The sequence below is a fragment of the Entelurus aequoreus genome, linkage group LG04, assembly GCF_033978785.1.
Source record: "Entelurus aequoreus isolate RoL-2023_Sb linkage group LG04, RoL_Eaeq_v1.1, whole genome shotgun sequence".
Lineage (NCBI taxonomy): Eukaryota > Metazoa > Chordata > Actinopteri > Syngnathiformes > Syngnathidae > Entelurus > Entelurus aequoreus.
In genome coordinates this window covers 2,040,570-2,053,069 of record NC_084734.1, presented here as the reverse complement: position 1 = coordinate 2,053,069, position 12,500 = coordinate 2,040,570, and the positions used below count along the sequence as shown (strand labels likewise).

Genomic DNA, 12,500 nt, shown 5'->3' with positions numbered 1-12,500 from the left:
GCATAGCCTTCCCTGAACCTCAATGCCTTTTCTTAGGGGCACTCACCTTTTTGTTTATTTTTGGTTCAAGCATTAGTCACCTTTTTACCTGCACCCTGCCTCCCGCTGTTTCCCACATCTACAAAGGCTGCCACCTACCGATATGGAAGAGTATTACACGGTTACTCTGCCGAGCTCTAGACAGCACCGACACTCAACAACAACGCATCATTTGCAGACTATAATTACTAGTTTGCAAAAAATATTTTTAACCCAAATAGGTGAAATTAGATCATCTCCCACGGCACACCAGGCTGTATCTCACCGCACAGCGGTTGAAAAACACGGATCTACCAGAGCATGCAGTACACACCCACCAGCTGACTTGGAGGAGGTATTCAGCTCCCTTCCTAATGAGCCACTCCACCTGCCAGTGCTGAGAGTCTGGAGTGTTGAAGGGGAAACAAGAGGGAGAACAAAAACAAGAGCGAGTCCCAGAAATCCCTGAGCTCTCTGCAGCAAATTTCACCGGAGCGGTTGGGTGGGACAGCTGATGTCTCCCCAGAATCATGACATACTGGAGTGGTTGGGTGGGACAGCTGATGTCTCCCCAGAATCATGACATACTGGAGTGGTTGGGTGGGACAGCTGATGTCTCTCCAGAATCATGACATACTGGAGTGGTTGGGTGGGACAGCTGATGTCTCCCCAGAATCATGATGTACTGGAGTGGTTGGGTGGGACAGCTGATGTCTCCCCAGAATCATGATGTACTGGAGTGGTTGGGTGGGACAGCTGATGTCTCCCCAGAATCATGACGTACTGGAGTGGTTGGGTGGGACAGCTGATGTCTCCCCAGAATCATGACGTACTGGAGTGGTTGGGTGGGACAGCTGATGTCTCTCCAGAATCATGACGTACTGGAGTGGTTGGGTGGGACAGCTGATGTCTCCCCAGAATCATGACGTACTGGAGTGGTTGGGTGGGACAGCTGATGTCTCCCCAGAATCATGATGTACTGTGGAGTGGTTGGGTGGGACAGTTGATGTCTCCCCAGAATCATGACATACTTGGAGTGGTTGGGTGGGACAGCTGATGTCTCCCCAGAATCATGACGTACTGGAGTGGTTGGGTGGGACAGCTGATGTCTCCCCAGAATTATGACGTACTGGAGTGGTTGGGTGGGACAGCTGATGTCTCCCCAGAATCATGACGTACTGGAGTGGTTGGGTGGGACAGCTGATGTCTCCCCAGAATCATGACGTACTGGAGTGGTTGGGTGGGACAGCTGATGTCTCCCCAGAATCATGACGTACTGGAGTGGTTGGGTGGGACAGCTGATGTCTCCCCAGAATCATGACGTACTGGAGTGGTTGGGTGGGACAGCTGATGTCTCCCCAGAATCATGACGTACTGGAGTGGTTGGGTGGGACAGCTGATGTCTCCCCAGAATCATGACGTACTGGAGTGGTTGGGTGGGACAGCTGATGTCTCCCCAGAATCATGACGTACTGGAGTGGTTGGGTGGGACAGCTGATGTCTCCCCAGAATCATGACGTACTGGAGTGGTTGGGTGGGACAGCTGATGTCTCCCCAGAATCATGACGTACTGGAGTGGTTGGGTGGGACAGCTGATGTCTCTCCAGAATCATGACGTACTGGAGTGGTTGGGTGGGACAGCTGATGTCTCTCCAGAATCATGACGTACTGGAGTGGTTGGGTGGGACAGCTGATGTCTCCCCAGAATCATGACGTACTGGAGTGGTTGGGTGGGACAGCTGATGTCTCCCCAGAATCATGACGTACTGGAGTGGTTGGGTGGGACAGCTGATGTCTCCCCAGAATCATGACGTACTGGAGTGGTTGGGTGGGACAGCTGATGTCTCTCCAGAATCATGACGTACTGGAGTGGTTGGGTGGGACAGCTGATGTCTCTCCAGAATCATGATGTACTGGAGTGGTTGGGTGGGACAGCTGATGTCTCCCCAGAATCATGACGTACTGGAGTGGTTGGGTGGGACAGCTGATGTCTCCCCAGAATCACGACGTACGCTCGTCTCACCGGTGAGCTGCTTTGTCACACGGCAATGTCTCGGGGCTAATCCACGTTACATTATCACATGACACTGCAACCGCACTCTCTCTGCCTCTTATTAAAACCACGGCGCTCGTACATCCCGAGAGGCCTGAGCACACCGGCTAAGTGAAGTCTATTACTTCCCTCCTCTATTTCTACTCCTCCGACTCGGGTGCTAAAACACAGTTTCATTAAAATCACATTAACCCCTGGAGAGTGACAGCGATAAAGATTCATGGGGCATCTCTGTGTGCAGCCTGTGACTCGGGGAGGTCATCTATCCATTTCCTGGACTTGCTCTCTTACCGTCTCCCTCCTTAGACAGCTCATTCAATATGTTGACTGCAGCACAGCCTTGCAGCGTTTGTCCACACGTGGAATTGAAGTGTGGGCTTTCTTTTCGAAAACAAACAACTTGGACAATACTTAAGTCGCGTGTCTGCGGATGTATTTGTAGGGGCCCTAATACTACTCACCTTGGCATAAAATATCAATCAATCAATGTTTACTTATATAGCCCTAAGTCACGAGTGTCTCAAAGGGCTGCACAAGCCACAACGACATCCTCGGCTCAGGTCCCACATCAGGGCAAGGAAAAACTCAACCCAATGGGACAATGAGAAGCCTCGGAAGGGACTGCAGATGTGGGGACCCTCCCCCCTGGGCGACCGGTGCAATGGACAGCAGCCACTACAGCGGCGCCATCTTGGGGAAAGAAATAAAATAAATAGATAAATAAATGTTTAATGTTGTGGTGTTCTTTACTGCCATCATATTGCAGTCTACACGTATCTCTTATGTGCGACTGCCATCTACTGGTCACACTTATCATTGCACCGTGTACCAAATAAAATGGCTTTTAGGTCGGTAAGCACCACCAGGATTATACTGTGCATTAGGCGCAGCGGGTTATAAGGCGCACTGTTGATTTTTGAGAAAATGAAAGGAGTTTAAGTGCGCCTTATAGTCCGAAAAACATGGTATGTACATGTGATCTTTCTTTGTGGAGTTTGCATGTTCTCCCCGTGACTGCGTGGGTTCCCGCCGGGTACTCCGGCTTCCTCCCGCCTCCAAAGACATGCACCTGGGGATAGGCTCCTCCCACCTCCAAAGGCATGCACCTGGGGATAGGCTCCTCCCACCTCCAAAGACATGCACCTGGGGATAGGTTGATTGGCAACACTAAATGGGCCCTAGTGTGTGACTGTTGTCTGTCTATCTGTGTTGGCCCTGCGATGAGGTGGCGACTTGTCCAGGGTGTACCCCGCCTTCCGCCCGAATGCAGCTGAGATAGGATCCAGCACCCCCCGCCACCCCAAAAGGGACAAGCGGTAGAAAATGAATGTATGTGATTTCTTAGTTTTTTTTAACCTTAATAAATTTGCAAAAAAACCAAACAAAAAAACATTTTCATATTGTCATTACAGGGTATTGTGTGTAGAATTTTGAGGACAAAATGAATTTACCGTATTTCCTTGAAATACGGTAAATTATTTAGCGGCAGGGGCGCTAATTAATTTAAAACCTCCTGTCACTCCGGCGTTTACCGGAAGCCTGCGGGATGGCTGTGCATGCGCTAATTATTTTAAAACCTCTTCTCACTCCGGCGTTTACCAAAAGGAATGCGGTAAATTTAGGCGTGCGCTTTGAGTGTGATGTAAGCATACCATCATGAAAAGCACATTTAATAAAAAAAACATTATTATGGTCTTACCTGTACTTATAAATGGAGTCCATTTGCAGCTCCTTCTGACCAAAAGCATCGATAACTTGTTTATAGAAGTCTTCCTTATTTTCTTTCTTCAGTTTTAAAAGTCTCTCTGTCTCGATGGAGATATTCCTTTAATTATTACTTCCTGCTTCCATTGAAAGTCCAGTTTAGAAAACTGTTTTATTTTAGATACCGGTATGTAATCCTCCATGTTAAAAAAAAAAAAATCTCTTGCTGCGTGTAGTCACTTCTTCTGCAGTACCGGAAGTCGCAAGAAGGATCACTAGCGCCCTCTACCACCAGGAGGCGGGAGTCATTTAATGACACACGCAGCTACGGTATATTAATAAAACATAGCTGCTTACTGTTCTTTTTAGCATACTGTACCGGTATTCAATAGCTTGGACCTTAAATCCTACTGAATAACTCTTTATCTTTTTTCCTTTGTGCGATTGCAAACTACTGAAATCAGCTTCCTCCATTTTGAAAATGAGGACAGGTAAATCGTCACTCGTGACGTAACGAATTTGACCCGGCGGAAGTTCTAGACATATGCTAAATATTTTGCGAAACGAGTTTGACCCGGCGAAAATTATAGACATGCGATAATAAAATTAATATTTTGCGAAACGAATTAGATCCGGCGTCAATAATGAACCTGCGATAAGGCCAAGCATGCGTTAATTATTTTGAGAAACGAGTTTGACCCGGCAGTAATTCTAGACGTGCGAATACTATATTCCCTGCGCCAATTCAAGGAAATACGGTATTCCATTTTGGAAAGTGAAGTAAAGCGCTATGAATATTTTCCGGACGCATTGTACTGTAGAATAATATAAATATTGGCAATAGCCCATAATCTCCATTAGCACTTTAGTCAAAAGTCGGCTGCGCCGTCAAGAAGTGAAAAGGTGAGATGGATTTCTATTTGTCGCTATGCACGGCCATGTTCCGCAAAAATGAAACGCAGCGATCATTTACATAACCCATCTCACTCCTCATTATTCTTCCAAGAGAGAACAATTCCTTACTCCTCCCTCGCCTGAGATGAGATTTATTCTGTAAAATGACTTTCTGACGCAGCCCATCTTGCATCGGGGCTTGTGGCGCGCCCAAGAAGAATAGAATGTCACCGGCCATCTCAGCGTCTAATGGAGTGTCTATATGGCTTCTTAATGGCTGCCCCTGCTCATGCTGGATGAAAGAGGACCTCTGTATCAGCAGATCTGGCTCTTAATCAGCAAAGTAGGATTTTTTTTGGCATACTTTGAGCACAGCTCCTCCATGCCTGTGCAGCCTACAGTATACTTCTTCAAGGCTGGTGTCAGCAAAGGAGCGTTGCCTATCATTAAAGAAGGGTAGGAAACTTGCAAATATGAGAGTGTACATTGAAAAATAATAATAAAAAATCCTTACTGGGATGGATCAATCAATTTAAGTCGAAATGTGTTTAAAACCATCTCAGGTACAAAACCCCAAACCTGTGAAGTTGTCACGTTGTGTAAATGGTAAATAAAAACAGAATACAATGATTTGCAAATCATTTTCAACTTATATTCAATTAAATAGACTGCAAAGACAAGATATTTTAATGTTCAAACTGAGAAACTTCTTTTTTTTTTGGCAAAAAAATCATTAATTTGGTATTTAATGGCAGCAAAACATTGCAAATAAGTTGGCACAGGGGCATGTTCACCACTGTGTTACATGGCCTTTCCTTTTAACAACACTCAGTAAAGGTTTGGGAACTGAGGAGACACATTTTTGAAGCTTCTCAGGTGGAATTCTTTCCCATTCTTGCTTGATGTACAGCTTAAGTTGTTCAACAGTCCGGGGGTCTCCCTTCTGCTATTTTAGGTGCCACACATTTTCAATGGGAGACAGGTCTGGACTACAGGCAGGCCAGTCTAGTACCCGCACTCTTTTACTATGAAGCCACGTTGATGTAACACGTGGCTTGGCATTGTCTTGCTGAAATAAGCAGGGGCGTCCATGGTAACGTTGCTTGGATGGCAACATATGTTGCTCCAAAACCTGTATGTACCTTTCAGCATTAATGGCGCCTTCACAGATCAATCAATCAATCAATCAATGTTTATTTATATAGCCCTAAATCACAAGTGTCTCAAAGGGCTGTACAAGCCACAACGACATCCTCGGTACAGAGCCCACATACGGGCAAGGAAAACTCACCCCAGTGGGACGTCAATGTGAATGACTATGAGAAACCTTGGAGAGGACCGCATATGTGGGTAACCCCCCCCTCTAGGGGAGACCGAAAGCAATGGATGTCGAGTGGGTCTGACATAATATTGTGAAAGTCCAACACATCAGCGAAAGTCCAGTCCATGGTGGGGCCAGCAGGAACCATCCCGAGCGGAGACGGGTCAGCAGCGTAGAGATGTCCCCATCTGATGGACAGGCTAGCGGTCCACCCCGGAGCAGAGTAGAAAAGAAAAGAAAAGAAACGGCAGATCAACTGGTCTAAAAAGGGAGTCTATTTAAAGGCTAGAGTATACAAATGAGTTTTAAGATGGGACTTAAATGCTTCTACTGAGGTAGCATCTCTAACTGTTACCGGGAGGGCATTCCATAGTATTGGAGCCCGAATAGAAAACGTTCTATAGCCCGCAGACTTTTTTTGGGCTCTGGGAATCACTAATAAGCCGGAGTTCTTTGAACGCAGATTTCTTGCCGGGACATATGGTACAATACAATCGTCAAGATAGGCAGGAGCTTGACCGTGTAGTATTTTATACGTAAGTAGTAAAACCTTAAAGTCGCATCTTAGGTGCACAGGAAGCCAGTGCAGGTGAGCCAGTATAGGCGTAATATGATCAAACTTTCTTGTTTTTGTCAAAAGTCTAGCAGCCGCATTTTGTACCAACTGTAATCTTTTAATGCTAGACATAGGGAGGCCCGAAAATAAAACGTTACAGTAATCGAGACGAGATGTAACGAACGCATGAATAATGATCTCAGCGTCGCTCGTGGACAAGATGGAACGAATTTTAGCGATATTACGGAGATGAAAGAAGGCCGTTTTAGTAACACTCTTAATGTGTGACTCAAACGAGAGAGTTGGGTCGAAGATAATACCCAGATTCTTTACCAAGTCTCCTTGTTTAATTGTTTGGTTGTCAAATGTTAAGGTGGTATTATTAAATAGATGTCGGTGTCGAGCAGGACCGATAATCAGCATTTCCGTTTTCTTAGCGTTGAGTTGCAAAAAGTTAGTGGACATCCATTGTTTAATTTCATTAAGACACGCCTCCAGCTGACTACAATCCGGCGTGTTGGTCAGCTTTAGGGGCATGTAGAGTTGAGTGTCATCAGCATAACAGTGAAAGCTAACACCGTACTTGCGTATGATGTCACCTAGCGGCAGCATGTGAATACTAAAGAGTGCAGGGCCAAGAACCGAACCCTGGGGAACTCCGCACGTCACCTTGACATAGTCCGAGGTCACATTGTTATGGGAGACACACTGCATCCTGTCAGTAAGATAAGAGTTAAACCAAGACAAGGCTAAGTCTGACATCCCAATACGCGTTTTGATACGCTCTAATAAAATATTATGATCAACAGTATCGAAAGCGGCGCTAAGATCAAGAAGCAGCAACATAGATGACATCCATGGTTAGCAATAGATCATTAGTCATTTTTGCGAGGGCTGTCTCCGTAGAGTGATTTGCCCTGAAACCGGATTGAAAAGGTTCACAGAGATTGTTAGACGCTAAGTGTTCATTTAGCTGCTGTGCTACAATTTTTTCGAGGATTTTCGAGATAAACGTAAGGTGGGACACCGGCCGGTAGTTTACCAGGAGATCAGGATCGAGGTTAGGTCTTTTGAGTAGAGGATGAATAACCGCTTTTTTGAATGCTAGGGGAACAGTGCCAGAGGAAAGTGATAAGTTTATAATATTTAACACTGATGGACCTAATAAAACAAAAAGCTCCTTGATAAGTTTCCCAGGAATTGGGTCAAGTAAACATGTTGTTTGTTTTGTCCCATTTACACATTTTAACAATTCCTCCAATGTTATTTCATCAAAGAGAGAGAAACTATTTTGGAGGGCAATGTCCGTCGTATATACCGTCGTATTTGTGTTAATAGAACCCAGCTGTAGCTGAGATGCATTGTCTTTAATCTCTTTTCTAATGACTTCAATTTTCTTACTAAAGAAATTCATAAAGTCATCTGCTGAGTGGGTGGAGCTACTGGGAGGAGTCCCTTGTTGGGTTAGCGATGCTACTGTACTAAACAAAAATGTAGGATCATTTTTGTTGAGGTGGATGAGATTTGAGTAATATTTAGCTTTAGCTGAGGTAAGCATGCGTTTATAAGTTATTAAACTATCACTCCATGCTTGATGGAAAACCTCAAGTTTAGTCGCACGCCATTTGCGTTCCAGCTTTCTACATGATCATTTCTGGGCTTTAGTTTCTTCTGTAAACCATGGGGTACGCCTTTTAGGGGCCCTTTTTAGCTTTAGCGGTGCTACACTATCAATGGTGTCGCGCAGGGCGTCGTTAAAGCTGTTAGTGAGGTTATCAATAGAGCCCACATAATTTGGGAATGGTGCCATTACCGAAGGCAGTAGGTCAGTAAGAGTCGTCGTTGTGGCAGCATTAATGTTGCGGCTGCTATAGTAGTTATTATTATTATTATTAGATTGTTGACAATAAGTCAGAACTTCGAATTTTATAAGGTAATGATCGGACATTACTTTAGTGTACGGGAGTATCGTAACTTTGGAGGTGGTGACACCCCTGACGAGCACTAGATCTATCGTATTACCGTTGCGATGCGTGGGTTCATTTATTATTTGTGTAAGACCACAGCTATCAATTATAGTCTGGAGAGCCACGCATGGAGGGTCCGATGGGGTATTCATATGGATGTTAAAGTCTCCCATTATGATTATATTGTCGGCGTGCGTCACTAGATCAGCAACGAACTCTGAAAATTCATTGATAAAGTCCGAATAGGGCCCTGGGGGGCGGTAGATGACAGCCAGGTGCAGAGGCAGCGGTGTGACAAACCTCACAGTAAGCACCTCAAACGAGTTATATTTATTATTTAGGTCCGAGGTAAGGCTAAAGTTTTTGTTGTATATTAGTGCAACACCCCCACCCCTTTTAATGGGACGGGCAATATGCGTTCCCGTATAGCCAGGAGGAGACGCCTCACCCAGCGCAAAAAATTTGTCTGGTTTGAGCCAGGTCTCGGCTAGACCAACGACATCAAGATTGTTGTCTCTAATGACTTCATTAACTAATAACGTTTTGGAAGACAATGACCTTATGTTTAAAAAGCCCATATTATAGGTAGTGGGCTGTTTTGAGGAGTTTTTGTTGAAAGTATCCGTAGTAGCAATATTAATAATGTTACGTTTATTATGCGTAGTGCACTTTAAATAATTTCGACCATATCTAGGAATTGATATGACAGGAATTTTTAGATTGTTTGCCACCTCAGTAAAATGCATGTCCACCTCTGACGCAGAAAAAACATTATGTGAGTTGTATATTATTCTAAGAGAATTGCTATGTGTGCAGGGATTATCCAGCCTGGCGCAGGCTAGTTCTAGCTTAACAGACTCCTTATTAGCGCTTCTTTGTGGATTAGCATTTAGCTTTTTCGTTAGCCCCGCTAACAACAACGCCTTTAGCTTTGTTGTTAGCCCCGCCCGACACCCCCGCTTCTGCTTCCGAGCGCACCGCTTACGTCTCTTTCGTTGACGGTCTCCGCTGGTAGTGGACACCGCTGCTTCAAAGGCCACTGCTGGATGTAGCTCGCGAAGAATTCCCAAGCTAGCGAGTAGGTCCACCGTACACGCATCTTTCAGCCCAAAATGGCCCGATCTCTCCACATCCAGAATCGTAAGTCGGTCGTAAGTGATCACGGAGTAAACACGCTGTGAGCCAGCCATGAAATTGACTGAATTGAGGGGTATTTTTGCCAAATCGGTCTACACTTCCAGGAGCGCTCGCAAGAAGCTGCCGCCATGAAGCGTCGCCATCTTGACAGATGTGTAAGTTACCCATGTCTTGGGCACTAATACACCCCCATACCATCACACATGCTGGCTTTTGAACTTTGCACCTATAACAATCCAGACAGTTCTTTTCTTCTCTGGTCTGGACGACACGATGTCCACAGTTTCCAAAAACAACTTGAAATGTGGACTCGTCAGACCACAGAACACTTTTCCACTTTGTATCAGTCCATCTTAGATGAGCTCAGGCCCATTTCTGGGTGTTGTTGATAAATGGCTTTGGCTTTGCACAGTAGAGTTTTAACTTGCACTTACAGATGTAGCGACCCACTGTAGTTACTGACAGTGGGTTTCTGAAGTGTTCCTGAGCCCATGTGGTGATATCCTTTACACACCGATGTCGCTTTTCGATGCAGTACCGCCTGAGCGATCGAAGGTCCGTAATATCATCGCTTACGTGCAGTGATTTCTCCAGATTCTCTGAACCTTTTGATGATATTACAGACTATAGATGGTGAAATCCCTGAATTCCTTGCAATAGCTGGTTGAGAAATGTTATTCTTAAACTGTTCGACAATTTGCTCAGGCATTTGTTGACAAAGTGGTGACCCTCGCCCCGTCCTTGTTTGTGAATGACTGAGCATTTCATGGAAGCTGCTTTTATACCCAATCATGGCACCCACCTGTTCCCAATTTGCCTGTTCACCTGTGGGATGTTCCAAATAAGTGTTTGATCAACTTTATCAGACCTTTTTGCCACATGTGCCAGCTTTTTTGAAAACATGTTGCAGGCATGACATTCCAAATTAGCTAATATTTGCAAAACATAACAAAGTTTACCAGTTGGAACGTTAAATATCTTGTCTTTGGAGTCTATTCAATTGAACATACGTTGAAAAGGATTTGCAAATCATTGTATACTCTTTTTATTTACCATTTACACAACGTGTCAACTTCACTGGTACATATGTATTGTTGTTACGGCATTTGATTTTTTCCAACGATTCCCTCTCCATTCATGCAGTGTAAGCTGGAGTTCCAGAGTTGCCTCTCCGGGAAGATGATCTCCGTGAAATGTGACGGAGCGTGTCCATGTTTGCCCGGACAAGTGTTTAGCAAGCCGCCACGCAGAAGCGACAAGACCGGTGAGTACGCTCCATCTTTGGCTTGCCTGTTTGCCTCTCCGACCCCATTTTTTTGATTGGACGGTCCGCTCGTCGGTATGGATGAACAGATGACTGAATGAACGTGAACTCACACGTGAGTTCATCATTTCTTCCAGTCCTTTTGGAGCTCAAGCTGCTGCCTCACACACACACACACTAAGAACCCCCTCAAAATATCTGGTGACTCACAACGTTTCCTTCGCTTTCCACCCCCCGCTCCCCTTTATTTATATCATTGCTTCACCCTTTTGCACCCTCTTTCTGACAGCAGTGATGGAGTGAGTCTGTGTGTCTTGTTGTTTGTCATAAAAATAGGATTTGGTCTGATAGATGGAGAGATTCAGAGGGAGAAATGCAATCTAAAGTGGGGCAGCACAAAAAGGATGGATTGTTATTGTTACAAAGTTCCTCCCCCCCCCCCCCCGTGTGGGAGTAGTGGGGATGATGTCGATGATGATGAGGATTCTTACGCCCCAACGTCGCTCCATCCGTCACCTGTCTCGCTCCCCCGCCGCCATGTGCTCTTATTCCTCAAGGAACTATTCATTGCCTCCGCATCGGGTGTAAGACACTGAATGTTTCAACAGTCAAACGGAATTGTATTCTGAGAAGTCTGGGATCCAGTAAAAATAAGGTGAGGGTTTAAATCAGGGCAGTAAGTCAGCTGATGGGCTTCGCTCTCTAAACTCCTGGCTGGGTTATTGCATTACCGTATTTTTCGGACTATAAGGCGCACTTAAAACCCTTTCATTTTCTCAAAAGTCAACAGCCTCCACGTCCGAGTCCGTGGTTCTCGCCCGGAAAAGGGTGGAGTGCCATCTCCGGGTTGCGGAGGAGACCCTGCCCCAAGTGGAGGAGTTCGAGTACCTCGGAGTCTTGTTCACGAGTGAGGGAAGAGATCGACAGGCAAATCGGTGTGGCGTCTTCAGTAATGCGGACGCTGTATCGATCCGTTGTGGTGAAGAAGGAGCTGAGCCGGAAGGCAAAGCTCTCAATTTACCGGTCGATCTACGTTCCCATCCTCACCTATGGTCATGAGCTTTGGGTTATGACGGAGTTTCCTCCGCCGGGTGGCGGGGCTCTCCCTTAGAGATAGGGTGAGAAGCTCTGCCATCCGGGGGGGAGCTCAAAGTAAAGCCACTGCTCCTCCACATGGAGAGGAGCCAGATGAGGTGGTTCGGGCATCTGGTCAGGATGCCACCCGAACGCCTCCCTAGGGAGGTGTTTAGGGCACGTCCGACCGGTAGGAGGCCACGGGGAAGACCCAGGACACGTTGGGAAGACTATGTCTCCCGGCTGGCCTGGGAACGCCTCCCTAGGGAGGTGTTTAGGGCACGTCCGACCGGTAGGAGGCCACGGGGAAGACCCAGGACACTTTGGGAATACTATGTCTCCCGGCTGGCCTGGGAACGCCTCCCTAGGGAGGTGTTTAGGGCACGTCCGACCGGTAGGAGGCCACGGGGAAGACCCAGGACACGTTGGGAAGACTATGTCTCCCGGCTGGCCTGGGAACGCCTCCCTAGGGAGGTGTTTAGGGCATGTCCGACCGGTAGGAGGCCACGGGG

General features: G+C 46.2%; 1 protein-coding gene across 2 annotated transcripts in view; it reads left to right on the top strand.

Annotated features, from left to right (window-relative positions):
- The window catches only part of spock1 (SPARC (osteonectin), cwcv and kazal like domains proteoglycan 1), a 339,599-nt gene that overhangs the window by 250,720 nt on the left and 76,379 nt on the right, over nt 1-12,500 (top strand). For both annotated transcript variants that reach the window (XM_062044006.1, XM_062044005.1), the window contains exon 6: nt 10,794-10,914. In XM_062044006.1, the coding sequence (XP_061899990.1) occupies nt 10,794-10,914 (121 nt within the window). The remainder of the gene's footprint in view (nt 1-10,793; nt 10,915-12,500) is intronic.